The 18,654-nt window shown below is 33.2% G+C and overlaps 1 protein-coding gene across 1 annotated transcript in view; it reads left to right on the forward strand.

Annotated features, from left to right (window-relative positions):
• Positions 1–12,193: 12,193 nt before the first annotated feature.
• LOC119637259 overlaps positions 12,194–18,654 on the forward strand; it is a 26,468-nt gene continuing 20,007 nt past the window's right edge. Inside the window, exon 1 of the mRNA XM_038033139.1 lies at positions 12,194–16,206. Coding sequence (XP_037889067.1) covers positions 12,382–16,206 — 3,825 coding nt within the window. The 5' untranslated portion in view covers positions 12,194–12,381. The remainder of the gene's footprint in view (positions 16,207–18,654) is intronic.

Below are 18,654 nucleotides of genomic sequence, written 5' to 3' on the forward strand. Positions count from 1 at the left end.
TCCATATGCTTTGGAGTTAAGATAACTTTTATGACCGTCTCTATTAGATGAGAAGACATTTACCTTTATTTGCATATATACAAAACAACAGTTTAAGGCTTTAGAAGCTTATGTTTGATTCTGGCCATATCCTAGCGTATTCATCCACTAATACATAAGAACGTTTGCTGTTGAACTTTTTCACTTCGTTTCTCTAAAGAGTCTTACTAGACTTTGTAACATATACATCATTTTTATATCATCATTATATCTATCGTTATCATCATTATATATATATATATATATATATATATGTATATCAGTATTTATATATTTATACACATAGATGTGCATATACATGTACATCTGAAATATTAATATACATCTTCGTATGTGAGCATACGACAACCGTATACTTTTTCCTTATAAGCAGATATAGAAGTAAAGAAAGACCAATTATAGCCAATAAAATTATGAGCACAAGTTTTTATGCATTTTGTGTAATTAAATATGTACTCATATGTACTTTTATGTGAAACGTATGCACGATCAAAGAAAAAAACATAACAATTAATTTAGTTCTATTTACTTCATTGATTAAAAAAGGAATGCTGCGTGCATACCCTTCCAACTAATTGCGAGCATTAAAATTTAGGAAAGAACAAGAACATTTTCTCGTTTAGCTTTCCCTTCAAGTCTAAATCGCTCATATGCGATGGTGATGATTCAATATTTTCGTATTATTTCGTGTTGATACTTAAATAAAAAAAGCTGGAGCAAAATATTAGATTAGGTCAGATAGAACTGACAGATTCACATTGATCATGATTGCGCGCATTGCTAAAATTTTTCGGTCTATCGATTCTTGCATAAATCCGCTTATGGCTCTCAGAAGCCTCGCACAACACGGAATTTGGGAATGAATTATTGGGAAGAATCAATTGTCGCCATGGTTGCCGTTTAGCTTGAAACAATTTTCCTAACGACGGTCAATAGTTCGAAATGCAGACTTCATCTCTTAATTGCTGATAAACCTTGTATACTCACTGAACGAGTTTAGAAAAAAAAAAAATTAATCCCAGAGAGCTAAAGGAAGGTTGCGTTATCATTTGCATGGCCGATGTGTGAACGGCCGTAGTCATTGTCTTAATAAAGCTAAATATCGTTGCTTCACCGAAACGCGTAATGTTCGCAGACGAACAAATTGTGGGAGTGGTCATAGCCTAGTGGGCGTGTGCTTAATCGGTTATCGGCTCAGTACTCAATAAAGCTACGACCAAGTATGGTTAAAAAATTCAGATCAAGTTCGAGATTGGTTGGTCTAAAGCTATGCCAGTAAAGGACTTGAATTATTTAACAAGGAGCAATTATTCCCAGGCTGATAAATTCACTGAAAACATTCACTGATGATGGCTGTCAAACAAATACTAAGTAGCGCTATGTTTTTCAATATTTTTTTGGTTCACAACAATTTGTTCAAACAATCACTAACATCTATATACAAGATCGGGTGCTTCTTATACTGCATTCGCATAGTACACAATACAAAATACAAAGCTAACATACATTTTTCTATGCTTCAGTGGTGTACATAATAACGAGAGGAAATCATCAGTTAGGTATGTATGAAGTATGTTATATATTATATATATGATATATATAATTAGTTAACTTTTTATAATTAATGTCAATAGGATAATGATTGATTAAAAAATAAAAGACTTAACAAGATATGTTGAAAATGTACAAAACAAACAAACTCTTCAAGAGTTGAGACAATTTTCAATAATCGATTTTTGCGCATTACGTCAGGGCAACGAGAATGAAAGAAAGCTGCTTAAATTTATTAAATGCTAAAGTGTAAATTGGTGATTGCTTCTATTTCACAAATGTTTCAAATGAAATCTTTGTTCCTCTCCTTGGTGTATGCAGGCGTTCTATGTGTACACATATATGAACCAGTGATGATCAGTGTATAAGCGAATCTTTGAAGATTTCATCATGACCGAGATGTAGAAATGCAATGCTACTTGTTGTCTGGTTAAAGGAAGGTTTCGTCGCTATAGAACTTGCTTTCATGGACCTGTTTTTAAGTCGCTTTCAGATAGTTTTACATTAATTATGACGACTGTGAGTCCAAGGGTTAATGTCTTTGCTGTGCCGTGGGTACGTCAAAACTTCTCAACTTCCAAACTCTCACAGATTTTTCTGTATCTTCAAATGTGTAAGTGGTCCGATATTGTTCTGACGGAAGTCGCCGAACATTTCAGATTTTAAATGGCTAATGACAATCTTTACTGAATCTCTGTCAAAACCTTATAAACGGTAAAGACAAAGCTGATGGCAACGCTAAAAGATTAACTACTGCTTTACCTCTTCCTTTTTCGTTTGATCCTTCTGATCACATGTATGCCAGCGCTGTCGATTTGCTTACATAAACGTACATTGAAAAAATTGAAGTAAAAATTGAACTTATATCGTATAACACAAAATGTAATAAATGAAACCTATGTTGGTTGAAGATATCACAATCGTAATATCAAAAGTCCGTCTACAATATAAGCAGATTTTATCTTGTAATAATAACATCTGTGACTGTTGAGAATATCCGATATTTAGATATATGTGTTTATCTGGAATGAATTGATAAGTTTGGTGGCATAATATCAATGATATGGATGTGGAAGTCATCCTCTTCAAATAGACGATGCGTCATTTTATTCTACTAATGATCGTGGGTGAAATGGATTTAATCATGCTTTGTGCTATCGCGTAATGAAGTTAAATAAATTGTCTGAATTTTGACCTTTGAGGTTATGTTATGGGCAAGTGAACACAAATAAATCGAAAAAAATTAATGCTCGCACAAGAAAAACGCGCCTTAATTTTACCGTTATTTTCTGGCAATACACTAAATCGTAAAAAATCTCTCTGCAAAATTTTCTAGTTGTAATCCTTCCCAACCACGCGTACATTATCTCGTATATGAAGAGTTATAGTATATAGAATAGAAGTAGATATTTGTTAAAATATATGTATTTAAAAAAAAAAAAAAAATTATCTTAACGTGTCTTGGAAAATTTCTTGAAAAACCGTAAAACCTAAAGTCCAAACGATCATCTATCAATTATATATGTGATCACACATGTGCAAGCTTCAGATGATTTTGATAACCGGAAAAAGAGGTGATCTGTACTTGCTTTATCATTCATCGCCATCACTCTAATGTAAGGTATTTATAAAGTCCGCATGTATTGTACAAGAATTTGAACCGATTTAGAGATGATGTTAATGTATAACATATGCATTTCATATACAATGCGTACCGTAATCTGGCGACTAAGAAACGTTTTCCATCAAACTTCACCAAATGCGACGGCAGCGGCGTCATTCAATTAACTCACATCATAATCATCTTACGTACATAATGTCTTTAACACATTGAATCATTCTTTTTATTATTATTACTATTATTTTTATGAGAATTATTCTGTTTTATCAGATATACATTTATATATATATATATATATATATATATGTGGATACATAATGAAGTTACGAAAAAACGTACGCTTGTGTCATTCGCTTACAATGCAATGCTTCTCTTACTTTGAGTTTGCGTTCGCGAACGGCGACATGACTACAGTAGTACTTAGTATGGTCGTCAGAATAAGTCGTACTCTGCGAGTACGTACTTATTAATATGATTTATATATATATATATATATATATATAAATATATATATAAATATACATGTATACATAGATAGCGATATGCATATATATATATATATATAGTAGTATATATATACTGTCTGTGAATGTTAAACCGCCGTTTAAATGTTTATTTGTATATATGTACGCGTATGTACGTGCACAGGCATGTATGTCGCTATAGTACACAAAAGCCACACATTTTGTCTTGCTTAACAGATACACATTGTGAAACATTCTTCAAGTACGCGCCGCCTAGAAAGTATTTTGCATCTTAAGTCCCGGTTTAGTTGTCAGTTGATTCGCGAACTTGACGTATCGTTTACTTGAATGTTTTACAAAATTGTTTTATTTATTGTTATTATATATTTATTACAATTGTTTTGTTTGTTTGTTTTTTTTTTTTTTTTTTTTTTTATTCCTTTAAAATCGGGTGCGGTTATCAATTACATTCTTTTATATATTTAAATAAATATACGCAAACAGGCAATTATTTTTGTTGTTGTGATTGTTGTTCATTGTACTGGATCGATTTCGTAGAACATTAATTTTTTCTGTTTGACGTGCGTTTGTCACTATGAGAATATAAATAAAAATCATCGCATATAATTTAGTAAAATATAAAATGGAATCCGAATATATTTATATATATTTATAAAAGTTTTATACATATACACATGTACGATAAATGATATTAATTTGGGATAAGTACAAAATCTGCATCCAGCGACTGTGCAATCTAGATAAGCATTCATGCCAAGCTTGATATTCCATTTACTGTATTTGATACGCATACTCATAACACCATAAAATATCTACTCCTGAGTGCAATCAGTACGGGTTTAAGTCTAAGAATATAAAGAAGAAACTTAAAATAATTCTAACTGGCTCGGGTGTTGTTAACGGTTATAAGATAAATACAAGAAAGATCTTTCGTATCATATTCGCATTTAATCCAAAAACCCAACGAATGTTATTTCGGAAAACATATATCAGTCATCGTGCTTCTCCACACATCTTTCAGACGCTTGTCGATTGTCAAAGTATTTTCAATATTTTCATGATCAATTAATTTTTTGAAAATACTATATGGTCGACAACAGACGATCACGTTCTGCTCTAAGTACTTGTGATAATCACTTCATTCACTTCACTCCACTTCACTTCACACTTCAAGGACGAATCGTATTGAAAATGGATTCTGTCGAACCTCTACCGTTCTCACCACTATTTTCCATATAACTCTCTCTTTTAAGGCAGCCGTTACATGAAAAAAGAAAGTAAAAATTTACAAATTTTGAATATTTTCGAAATCGACGAGAAGTCTTATTTAGACTAACTAAGCGAATGTGGAACTTTTTACATAGAAAATGGCCATCTTTTAAAACGCCTTCAATATAAACTTTCTTATAACATTACTTTTGGTAAATAAAATCGAATTTTTAGAATTGCATTATGAAAAATGTTATGAGTCCAGTATATTTACTTGACATCTAAACTAAGTACTAAGCTGGGACTACGTATGTCTAACATTTTAGCCGCTTACCATATAAGGGTGCTCATGAAAAGTAATTTACAACGCATCATTTTTGTATCTTAGGACGAAGATAGACGAAGAATTCCATTAAGCGAAGCTAGCAGTCTTGCCAGACTATAACAGTTTAGTTTGGTTTCCTAGAAAATTATATTTTGGCAGCGATGTTTAAAAAGGCAGCTTTTCCACGATATGTTTCGATTCCAGACATGTTATTAAAACCTTGTAGACGCTATTTAATCGAAAGTCAAAATTTGTGTTATGCCTGGATTCAGTCGTGTCTTCTCTCTGTTGGTGATTGCATATAAATCACCTCACAATTTTTGATTGTGCGTATTCGAACTAATGTCGTCTTAAACTTCTTTACAGTTTAATAAATAATGGAATAGTAATTAAGTTTTAGGTCCAGGTCATGTGGGCCTTTGGGTTTTAAATTGTTCACCATATTCAAATTTAATTTGTAAGCGCTTAAGTTAGGGATGCAATTGTCAGCATTTAACCAAAGAGGGAATCGATCTGGCTAAACTCATCCAAATTTAAATGCCGCTCATAAATGAAATGCGTATAGTCTATGGAATGGGGCGTAGGTGTTAATAAAAATTTGTAAAAAACCTCAAATTGACTTACCGGGGTTCGAATGACTTTTCAAGATAAACTCTCTCCAAATAAATGTAACTGTCGCACAAAGTTGAGGTTAATTTGAGGACTGTCACTTAGGAAACAGACCCGATGGAAGTCTAGACTGACTAGATCGGCATGATTGGTGGTTGGCTACTTAAAGGGAGGAAAATTTTGTAGATCAAGATCTCCGCTAATAAACCGGTGCCGACGTACATTTTCTTTGCCTTTTCTCCGAACCTAAAACGTATATTTTTAAATCTTAAGATGAGTTTTCTCTCTTTCTCTCTCTCTCTCTCTCTCTCTCTCTTTCTCTCAATGATCTCAATGAATACTTTTCGATGAGCGACAAATTTTAGCTTACACTTAGTGTAGAACTTTGTAGGAGCGAGAAAAAGAAATGCGGGCTGGTTGCTTTGGTTGGAGAGACATTCTAATATAAAAGCATTTTTGATGAATATAAATAAAAATTATTTCTTATAGATCTTAGAGATGGATGGACGTGCAGTTAAAATTACCACCTAATCCCGTTTCACTTAAAAGTACCTTATGATATTATCTCTGTTTTACCGTCTTAAATGATGTCTTATATAAATAAAAAATAACTATTTGTATGAAGACGACTAAGCTTCCTTTCTTTTTGGCAAAAGGCTACTGTGTCGCCATTTTGGACTCGAGCAATTATTTATAAATTATTTGAAGACCTCCAAAGACATTACATTTTTAAAAGGATTTTTGTGTAGAAGTTCGAGAAAGCTTTCGTGCCATGTTATTTCTTTCATATCCATTCATTTATTATATTCACACACAAGGAGATTCAATCTAAACGAGATATACATTATTCCTTGGCTTTAATATAGAGAGTAACGTTTAATTAAATTGATGAACGTTTGAACATTGGAACATTGGGTCATTATTTCGTACCAATTAACTAACTTTCTTAGCGATACCAAGTTGATTTATTGCTTCTGTCTTCTGAGACCATTTGTTTGTTTGAATGCGCTATTAGTTGCCTCTCAGTGCATGTTAACTAAAGCAAACGTTAAGAGATTAGACACAAACTTTTTATGCCCGAGCCAAAAGGGTAAACATCGTTAAAATCGACATCTTAATGAGTAAAAGTGAAACAGAAATTCGTGGCCTTCTTTTTACCATGGCTCACATGCTGTTTTCTGATTCTTCAAATTAAGTTTGTTACGCTTTTTAATTATCTATGTAGACCGTCACTATGCAAGCGTGATATATTATGGTTTGAGAGAGTTACTGCAAACTTACGTGAAAAATATCTTACCAGATTTTTCTTGGACCCAAAACATACAATATTAGAGAATTATATTTTATTAGGAATAAGCCAACGATGCTCACATGTCTATCACTTCAAGATTAAAAGAGAAGGTCTCATACGGCTGGAAACGATATTTATAGGGCGTTCTAACGTTCACTGATAAATTATAAATTTTTTTTGTTTATTGCAAAGGTTCCGTGTTCACTTTCAAACAAGGTTTTTAGTTTGCGCTATTAAGTTCAGATCGATATCTGACAAAATGTCATTGAGGCTATATTGAAACTTTGAGATCCCTAAATTTTTTCAATTATCGTAGGTGAGTTTATAGGCAGATTGTACCTACCTTCAAACTTTATTTTCTACCCTTTTTTATAATATTATGAGTTTCCATCAACATACGGAGGAAAGTTGGGTACATATGTGATTAAAAAGTGATTCAAATGCTTGAACCTACTTAAAATTATACGGATGTTATGAAGTCTATAAGGCTTATTTTCCGGTGTTCTAAACGGAATGAAAGACATATATGTTACTCGCGAGCCTAGTGATCGATATTTCGTATAAAAAATTGCACTACCTATATACTATTCCCAGGTATACTATATTTGGGCGGATGTATTCAACACTCAGAAAGACTTGAGGATAGATACGTCTTCCATTATATTAATCGGAATCATTCAGAATCATTTTTTTATTTAACATTGTGTCCAAATTACAAATTTTCGTTAATGAAATTTGACATGCTTTGGCGAACGTCCCTAATAATGAGTTGGATCGGACGATTTCTACAGCTATTGCCCTAATTAAGTCCCATTTGGAAAATAGGTGATTATGTAAAAAATTTGCAATTTTTAAGGTTTCGCCGCAAAAATGTGTGCAAAATATTATTTTGGCGAAGTAACGTAAACAAATGTGTGGCAACAAGGCAATCACTTTTGGTAGTTTGTGATGAAAGCTAGTCCAAAATAATGATTTGATATATTAACTCAGTGTAGTAAGCTTGGTCCACATGGGTCTATTTTCCGAATTCTGTGTAGGTATTCTCACGAAGAGTTAGTGTTTCTAAGGCAACAAAGTTACTTTGCATTGCATTAGATGAACTCGTGTGTTACATATAATAGACGGCCTTGCTTCATTGTAATATTTTGAATTTATCGATTTAGATCGATTGAAATCTGTGTCCTTTCCATGATTACTTGGGTATGTTTGCGTTTAACCTATAGGTCACAATTCTCAATATGTTTCACTGAAAGCTGGTACACAGATCCGTTTTCGCTTAAAACCGAATTCAACTGGAAATGAATGGGATAGGAGTGTTTCTACGATCACTAGCACACATGTATAACATGGTATTTTGAATAATACCAAGTTTTTGAAGTGCTTTATATATATTAGGGGTATATTTTCAAGCAGATTAAATGTACGATCATACTCAGATTCCACGAAAAATGTATTTCCTAACCATTCGTTATCCATATTGCTAGTTTAAGAAGTTTGACACTTTTCGAACGGTCCCTTGGGCATGACTAAAATGAATTCAGATCTAACTCGAATCAAGAATGGTGAAATTGAAGACAACGTGTGGCTATCCAAATCATGGCAAAGTTCCGAAGGCCATCAGCCTTAGTTGAGGAATATGGAAACAATACCTGTTTAAATACATTTCCTTTACTTTAATATTGCATTAGTTTAAATGACGAAAAGTGACAAGAGGTTAACGTTTTACGCCAATACATAATCAAACAACATTGAGTGTAAAACAAGCATAAGTAAAAGGTTTTTTTTTTTTTTTTTTTTTGCTTCAGTTCAGGTACATGTGTTTTTTCGTTCATGTTGAGCTGTTTTTAAAATTTTCCTTAATGCATAAGTTAACTGATTACCATATACAATTATATTTGCATGTATAGGTGCGTATGTTTGTTTACAGCTAAATATATCAAAAATGTAAATTCACATAAATTTACTTACATATCTTCGAACAATTACACAAATACAATGAGATCGTTGTACTCATATTTGTAATAGACATGTCTATGGCGTGGGGCAGATTATGAAACCACCTGTTAAATGTGTGTAGCGCTGATTTGTATATTCTTGAACAATTAAATATGACTCAATAGAAAAATACAAAAATATGCAACAATTAAGAGTTTTACATATATATTTTACGATGAATTGTGGACACTCAACATTCCAAATCAGTATTGAGTTAGGTCGGTCCCTAACATATTGCGATAATATTTTAAGATGATCGTCGTGAACATTAAGTAAGCAAGAAGGTAACGAACGCCGAACGCGAACAATAAATACTCATACAACATTATTTAACCCGTAATGTTAGTGCTAAATGTAAGGTTTGAATTGAATGCAAGAATTCATCTACGAATTTCGAGTCAGAGTCAACGCAGGCTTCCATTCCTATCGCTTATGCTACAAGGATATATGAAGTTTGTACGAATGTACGCAATATTCGGAAGAGCTTGGGATAGACTTTTACTGTCTTTTACTGTATCGATCGACTCGGTCACTTTTTGAATCGATTCAAGCTTATCTGTCCGCTTGTTCGTTCTGTTCTTGTGTTCAACCTACAGGCCGCAATTTTCCATATACTTTGTTAAAATTTGGGACGCTTACATGTTTTGACCCAAAAGGCGAACGCTGTTGGGACGGACCACTTTTTCCATCACTTCCAATATAAGGCCTTATTTTGATAAGCCGTTATATTAAGCAAAGTGGTATAAGATATCTATTATTCCATATTTATTATATCAAAGTTGTATCCCATCGGAAGTCAGTATCTGTAGGCAAATAACTTTTGAAAAACGTTTTCGTAGCGCGTTTACGAAAATCTCTATGGAAATTGTAATTATGGTGTTTTTTCACTCGTAGTCTTTTGTGTTATATTATAATTATATCCCATCACTAAAGTTATAGGCTATAGGTTACCAAGAGCTAATTAGCTCTTAATCTGCTCTCTAAAGTATTTTTCATGTTGTTAACAATTGTGGAAATATTTGTGGTCAAATTACAATACAAATTGCAATACATAGACGGTCGAGCAGTTTAGCTCAAATTGTCAGAGAATTGCGTCTTGACCGTGATGACGTACATTCCAAAGAACTTTTGTGTGTCAGTTCCATTCAATAAGTAAATTAGTACGGTGTCGCCTTTAAATAGAAGATATGAAAATGAGAAGAGGAATCTGAACGAAATATTTTCTGTCAGTCTAGTCCTTTTTTGAGATGCTCTATTAGGGACACGCTTGCTTTGAGAGTTTGAAAAACGAGGCTAATTAGAAGAAAAGCAAAGCATGACACCAAAGCAACTCAGTATTTGACGTTAAATGAGGGTAACTTGTGCTAGAAACGCTAACTAATATCGGTTAAGGGCCTGGAGACAGAAAAATCAACAATTCACATTCGCTTAACGATAAATATTAATTACTTACCATCTGAAGCAAATATAAAAAAATATAGGCGAGAAAAAGTGTTATAATCGAGTTGGGTGAACCGTTCAATACGCCCTACTCTGCTCTTTACTTGAATACAATTCTTCACTTATATTTACTGTAAACTACCAAAGATTATATTATGTTTTCACAAAAAGGCGTACTTACTCGGATAAGCCTTGTATGGCGAACGGCCTTAAATTCGAATTGACGTCATCCAAAATTTAGTAAAGTAAATTTGTTATCAAAGAACTTATTATCAAAAATTATAAAATGCTACTGGGCGTACTTTTCATTAGGACTCTTTTATGGGCGAGGGGAACGAAAAATAGGCCTATATATTCCATACTTACAACAGCAAATGCCACCCTACGTCATATAAGTATTTTGGATCAAATTGCACCAGAAAATATTAAGAAGTAGAATTTTTCGCCATATAGGGGTTTGCTTTCTATATATGAGGGGGTTTGCGAAATTATCTCACCCCATTCAAATTTTCTAGCTTTACTCTCATCACGACAAAATAAACTCAGTCAGTAAGGTTAAATGTTAAGCATATATCAAGAGCGAAATACAACGTTCAGCTTAATTCGAATTTTAAATACGATACACATTTTAAATAAAATATGATAGTAAAGGGGAAAAAGTGGCGGTTTAACAACTTAACTCGACAGAAGTAATTTATACTGCATAAGTTCACAATAATTGAATAAAACTTATTCCTACCAATTTTTGATTAGATATTTTAGATAGTTTGTAGGGATTTGGATACAAGCCTTTCACACAAAAATCCACTTATGCCAATATATTTTTCAATCTTTGAAACAATTCTATTGTCCACCAATCGACTTGCTGCAAGCACCTTTAGAACTGCTTTTTTGATTTGCTTTTATATCCTCAATCAAGTCAAGGTGACGTCGCCAAGCGATATTTTTGATTTTCTAGCAAAACCAGTAGTTGGACAGAGCCAAATAAAACGAAAGGGCGATTTAAGAACGATATGAGCTGAAGTTCTGGTAGAAAAGTCACGAAGAACCAATGCATCATTTTGATGCGATCAATTGGAAGAGTTTCGACCGACAAAAAGATTTTGTAACGCCTTACATCACATTGTTCTATACTACTTTTTGATCAGAGCAATGTTTACATTAACATGCTTTAATTTACGGGTAGGGTATAAGTATGTACATATATAATATATGCAAGGGTAAGAGAATGTTTTCAGTTGTTTTTGTATGTGTATGAGAAGAATTATAATATGTGAAATAAAGAAAGAGGGGCACTAATGTTTATGAATCATGAAGCCGGGAATTGTTGTATTAAATACAACTAAAATAATAACGACAACAATACCAAGAACAGCAGCAACAACACTGACAATAACGTAATAAATTGGTTATGAATGTAAATATGAAAGTGTTTAACTTAATAGACATAAGAGTGATATGTGAAAGAACAATTTATTGTTTTTTACGGCATAATATGTTAAAGCAGAAAGCAAAAGTAAGGAAAAATGAAAACGAACAATTAAAACACCATAAAAACTTCTAAAGACAAAGAAAAACAACAGATACTCAATTAAAAGCAAAATATATTTAAAGCAAAAAAAAAAAAAAGAAAAAAAACAAGAGTAAAGATAATAACAAAAAGTATCCCAAATACTAAATTGAAATGAAACCGCCAATGCAGAGCTCTCATTTACTCTGTATAGACAGACTGTTGGGTTGCGCTCGCTTTTGGTTTTGATGCAATATGTCAACACTGGAATAATAATAACAAGAGCAACGAAAACGTTAGCGATAAATGCTTAAAATGAGCAAAGAAGAGCATTTAAATCGTGTTTACAAAAACAAAAAAAACAAAGTCAGTTATGCTGACAATGGCGGTGGAAAAACCGCTCGCAACAACAACAATCAAGAACTGTATAATAATAACAATTCGGTTTATGCGAGCAAGCAAAGGGATAGCAACAACAAGATTGATGATAATCATTTTACGGTCGAGCGCTCAAAAAACAAGAGCGCAACACTTAATAGCGGATATCGTTCGCTAGCAACGGAACCGTCGAACGAAACGCTTGACAGCAAATGTCTAGCAGAGACGTCGTGTCGTGAGTATGAAAATGTTAATTTCACAGATCTTCATTTGCTCGATAAGAAATTGTTATTGCAAAAATATTTTCGAAGCGCCCTAGTCGGACCGCGTTCCAATGTTTACGAGAATCTTTGTAGAGGTTGCAATTATGGCGTTTTTACCGCCCGCGGTCCCTTGTGCACGTTTTGTGAATGCATTGTTAGCGGTGTGCCAGCGGTGAATGAATCGTCGTACAATAGCTCAACAAATATTTACGAAAATATTTGTGAGCAGTGTAATCAAATTTATAGCGCTAATGAAGATCATTGCAATTGTTTGACCGCACCAAAGTCTATCAATAATTTTGGTAATAAATCGAAACATAAAAGCGTAGAGCATTTAGAAAGTTTGGCGATTAAGCAAAAAGTGAAAGTAAAAAAATCGAAATCATTTAATAAAACTGATAATAAGCGAAAAATTTTAAGTAACTTTTTGGATAATTGGAAACGCAATAAAAGTTCGGATAGCGTTTCGTCGAAGATATCGAGTAAGAAATCTTTAGAAATCGTTCATAATGTGGAAGGTTACGATCAAGTCTTCCATACTCAGGAGACATTCGATTTGCAACGTATGTGCGAATTGAAACGCAGTGAGACCAGTCATAGCGATCAACATATTTACGGGCGTTTAAAGCAAAGTGATTTCATTTCGAAAAATTCACATACTCTACCGCCTCAATTAGCGCAAACGACACAAAACACGCACACACCGTTACAAAAAAGTTTAACTTCCTCTACAAATTCCACGACATCTAGTGGCGAGGGTTCAAAAAGTTCAAATTCAATAAAGTCATCGGGCAAGCGTCCGCGTATATCTAAACCTCGATTATTACGTTTACGTAGCAGCAGCAGCAGCAGCCAGGCAGAAATTCAGGAAAGCCATAGCGAAGAAAAACAATCGTTATATTTACCCGATAGTGTTTGTCAGTGGATGACATCATTGCGACGCGAAATCTATAATTATAGCACGCACGGTTTAATAAATAACGACGATAGTAGTGACGTTTATAGTTTATGTTATCCAAAGAGTATTCCAGCGAAGAATTCACTGATTTATAATCAGGCGCCAATGACTAATTATCCAAATATTAAAAAAAAATTGCATGAGTTCGAGTTTCATAACGACGAGCAATATACTGAAGACGATGATAACAGCGATAGCGAATCATTAGACAGCGCCAAAAATGTTTTACTACGAAATCAAAGAAACGACATTAGCTCTCTAGAGTTTATCCAGCGGTCAACACCTTCGAATCATCATCATTATCAACGGATGGTTCAGGAATTTAAATTGAATTTATTGATAAACAAGGAAATGCATTCCTCTTGTAACGGCAGTTGCAAAAACGTTAACACATTTGGCAAAAATATTAATAAGGTCTCATTATCATCATCATCATCGTCCTCATCCTCAACAGGTGTCGATAGTTTGACGATGCCCTTGAGCCGAGTAGTTGGCAGCTGTTTAAGAGAACCAGCAGCAAACAATCGTAATAATATATACCTGAAATTAAGTGAAGGTACACGTTTTTGTACGAAAGATACGGAGAAGAGAGTAGATAATAATGAAGAGCATGGAAATGCTTTATTTAAATATCGAGGTATGGCTTACGTCGACTCTGAAGACTATACAGCAGTTAGTCATCCGTTGCCTTTGCAAGTGGACGGTAGTGTGTGTTGTAATGTCGCTCGCAAACGTCATGGTATACACGAACGTAACTCGGAATTCGTTAACGATATATTAACAGTATTTGAAAATCTTTTACAAAGAGATAAACAAATGCAAGATCATAAAATTCTTGATGAAAATCATTTAGAAAATCATTCATCGTCTAAAGAAGCTCATCTAAATGATACGTTGAACGTTGGTGTCGCGAGAAATAACGAAACAATATTCGACCATACTTTGCAAATTTCAAATACTTTGCAACCATATGTTGCTACTAAAGAGAATATTGTAAGCGGAACTAACACAACGCTAACCCAAATATTTGATCTTGTCCATCTTATCAACAATTTATGGTTATCGCTTAGTTTAAACATAGTAACGATTTATTATGATCAAACATTAAAAGTGTTTTTGCAATGCATCGCCCAAACAAAACAAATTTGTAACGAACGCCGTTCGTATAATCAGTTGGTGAGAAAATACCAACAATTTCACAGCAAATACAAATTGAAACAATTGAGAGCTAAGAGCTCAATACCAGTTCATAAGTGCCGCAGTTTGAATGTAGAGCTTGACTTTAACGAAACAAACGGACAATTTTGCGGCAACGCAAATAGCAATGAACCAATAACGGCAATTGAGGAAATCAATTGTAATAATAAACCAAAGATACAACATACGTTTAACGATTTAAATCAAGAATCTATATGTATGAAAAGTATTCGATTAAATAGCAGTGCAAGTGTTTTGACAAGTGCTCCAGTAACAAGTGTTGACGTAAATAAAAAATTGAAAATTCCCCCTCAAGTACCGAAAAGAGATCCAAAGACGCATTTATGCTCCAATTTTAAAAATAAATTTGAAGATACATCTCTTATAGCAATAACAATAACAACAACAACAACAACAACAACAACAATGACTGTGCCCACAAATAATTCGTCATCGAATACACGAAATCGTACCGTAGAAGATGACAGTATCTATCAGCCTATATGGAAATTTAAGACAGTGGGCGATGTGCCTGATATGGATTATTATGAAATGAATGCAAGCGCGACAAAAGATACGAATATAGTGAAGTTATGTCAAAATACCAAAGACGATGATTCATCCTTAATACCAGAAATTTTAATTTCATGCAACGATCACGATCATGTAGAAGATCACAATGAATGGGAAACGGACGATGAATTTATGTTCACAACGCAATTAGAAGAACCAAATTTCTCATCTTCCGTACCCAAAGGTGCAATTTATTCGCATCACAGTTCTAATTCTAGCTCTATCGGTGATCGTTCTTTATCGGGCAGTACAGTAACTGGATTCGCCAGTAGCACGGCTACTTTAGCTTCCGCCCTTAGTTACAGTCTTAGTCATCATCTCTTTCGTAGCGTTGGTATATTTTATAGTGTAACTGAACTTAAACTACGAGCCATTGTCTACGATTATGATCGTGTACAGGCATCTCTGTATTTCGCTAAATCTGAGATACCATCTAACAAATCGATCTTATACAATACGAATAACACTAACAATGACGACAGTGGCATTGGTAAAACGCCCAGTCCCAGCATGTCTCAAAAAAATTACACTTCTTCCCCCGTGCTCCTATCAAGTGTAAGTCAAGTTTCGCAACGAGAAATTCCCAGCATTAATAGTGAAAGTGCTTGCCATGATATAATACAACAACAATCACAGCAACCGCAACGATATCTAAAACAACAACAATTAAAAACAGAGACGCTTTACTCATTACCTGACTGCGTACAGGCTTGGAAATTTCAGCTTTTAGATGTTAATTATGCGGAGGATGAAGAAGACATGGTAAGTGCTTTACGATGAGAATTTTTAAAAGACAAAGCGTTTTTTTCTTCTCGCTAAAATGTAAATTACAATTAAAACCCATGTGCACCCATGTTTAGGAGAAAATATTTTGGAAATATTGGTCTCGTTATTGTTGCATAGAAGAGTGTAACCAAACGTGCATATAAGTTTATTAACCTCTAACTGTGTACAACCTATAACGACCACTAGGTAATAGAAGAAATAAAAATCGTAACTTCTAATCCATATATTCTTTATACATACATATATATGGATAAATATATAAGTAACATATATATATATATATATATAAATGTTGAAGTAAAAAAATTTCCTTTGAGTTTACATTCGTAACGGTTTCACTGAAACACCTTTTTCCATTTCCAGCTTTAAGAATATACATATATATACATATATATTTTGGAATGTACGCAGTCCATATAAAGTATTTGCAATTTTTTCATAAACAAAGAGAACTGAATCCTTATCCATTTTCCAATTAATTTTCATGACTAAACAAATATGAATAGTTGACGCTGCTTGATCACGCTATACTGTCTGCTTAACTATACGTGTCCGCAATCAAAGACTAATTGAAGCAAACTTTTATTGATTGCCAGCATCAGGATACTGTTAAAACAATTTATTTCATTTTAAGATATTTTTGATATCTAGTTTAAATTTTTTTCGAAATATCTTACTTATGCGTATCTTCCTACTAACAAAGTATATTGAATGATTTATTATGAAAAACTATATATATAGATGTATATATATATATATATATATAGATGTATATACATATATATATATATAGATGTATATACATATTTATGTAACGTATTCTAATATATAATTCAAATTAAAAACTTATTGAATTGAGCTATAACGGAGATGTTAAAGTTTTCAACGTGTAGCGATCGGTATATTACAGTTTTGCTAACTGGACAGAGGAGGGAACGGACACAAGTTAAGATGATGGTGCCATTTTCTAATATAATTGTGAATTCTTCTTGGTAGTGTTCAATTAAAAATTGCTTTGTGATGGATCAGCGGTTGCCTATTTATATCAAAAAACACGTAGCGAAGTCTGTTCCGCTAGCGAGCAAAAAGTTGCACTAAACTGAAATTGTTTGCTGATCGCTGAAAAATTTGTTTCACTGCTGCTGAAAATCCATATCGCAACTGCGGAACCAAATGTATATCGTCTACAATCTAAAACAAGCTGGCTATCTACGCAAAATTAAAATATTTTAGGGCGCTACAGAAGCTGCTGACCATGATCAAAGAATTCCTTCTTTCGATTTATCGAAAACCGTTTTACTGTCGACATGAAATCTTTTCGCGACCTACCCAAAGCTCTTGCTTATACAAATAAAAGTTTTTCGCCACAGACTATGAACAGTTTCACGATCTACCAAATACTATTTTTCGGAAGAAAAAAACTTTTAGACTAACTTGTAACTGTTCTGAAAACGGCTAGATATCAATTCTGAATCGATCAAAAATCACTGCAAAAGCGACGATGGGAGATCGTTTCGCATTTACTTTGAGATCAATGAGAGGAGGAAAGAAGATCGGTAATTGTTCTGTTGCTTTTGCCCTTGATGATTTTTAGTTAGCTCGCTCTTGAAAAGAATGAGGGCAGATGAAAGACGAACATGCGAGGGAACCTTCAACTATGTTCAACTATTCTCAAATGAAAACAGTCAGTCAGTATCCACATAATTTTCGCATGTCACGCAAATGTATTTACGCATGCATGAACATAAAGCATAGCGAGAAGACCATGATGTCCATATTTGGATTAAATATAAAGTTGTAAAAATGTTAACTTGTTTTTTCATGTATATGGACCGAGTCAATAAATTCGTAAACAAATCTAATAACTTATAAATTTCAAGCAAAACATAAGACTTTTACTGATTTATGATAATTAAATTTTTTTAATACTCCATCGCCTAATAGACGTTAGATTTATATTCTGTTATGTTATTCATCTAAACCTTATTTATTGCGTAGATCTGTTTCTTATCTAATTAAAATAATCAGTGTTATCGATATCGTACACGTACGTATATATAAGATGTATATTTTATTGATATACGCACACAAAAACACACACACATATACGCATTTACCTATTTATATAAAAAGCTTATACTTGACGTGATATGTGTATATGCATTAATAAAACTTCATTGAAATAATTTTTTATTACTAGGAAACTAATTAATTCGACTACGTAAACATCATTATTGCTGAATTTATTTGGGGAGCGAAATACTTCCTATTCACTTACTTTTCTAAGGAATTCCTTATATGTACACTTATTTAATAGATTTGCTTTTTAAAAATTCCACTGAAATTTACCGTAAAATGTTTTATATTATATAAATAGATATCAATATATATATATATATATATATATATATATATATATATATA

This window comes from Glossina fuscipes, unplaced genomic scaffold, assembly GCF_014805625.2.
Source record: "Glossina fuscipes isolate IAEA_lab_2018 unplaced genomic scaffold, Yale_Gfus_2 59, whole genome shotgun sequence".
Classification (NCBI taxonomy): domain Eukaryota; kingdom Metazoa; phylum Arthropoda; class Insecta; order Diptera; family Glossinidae; genus Glossina; species Glossina fuscipes.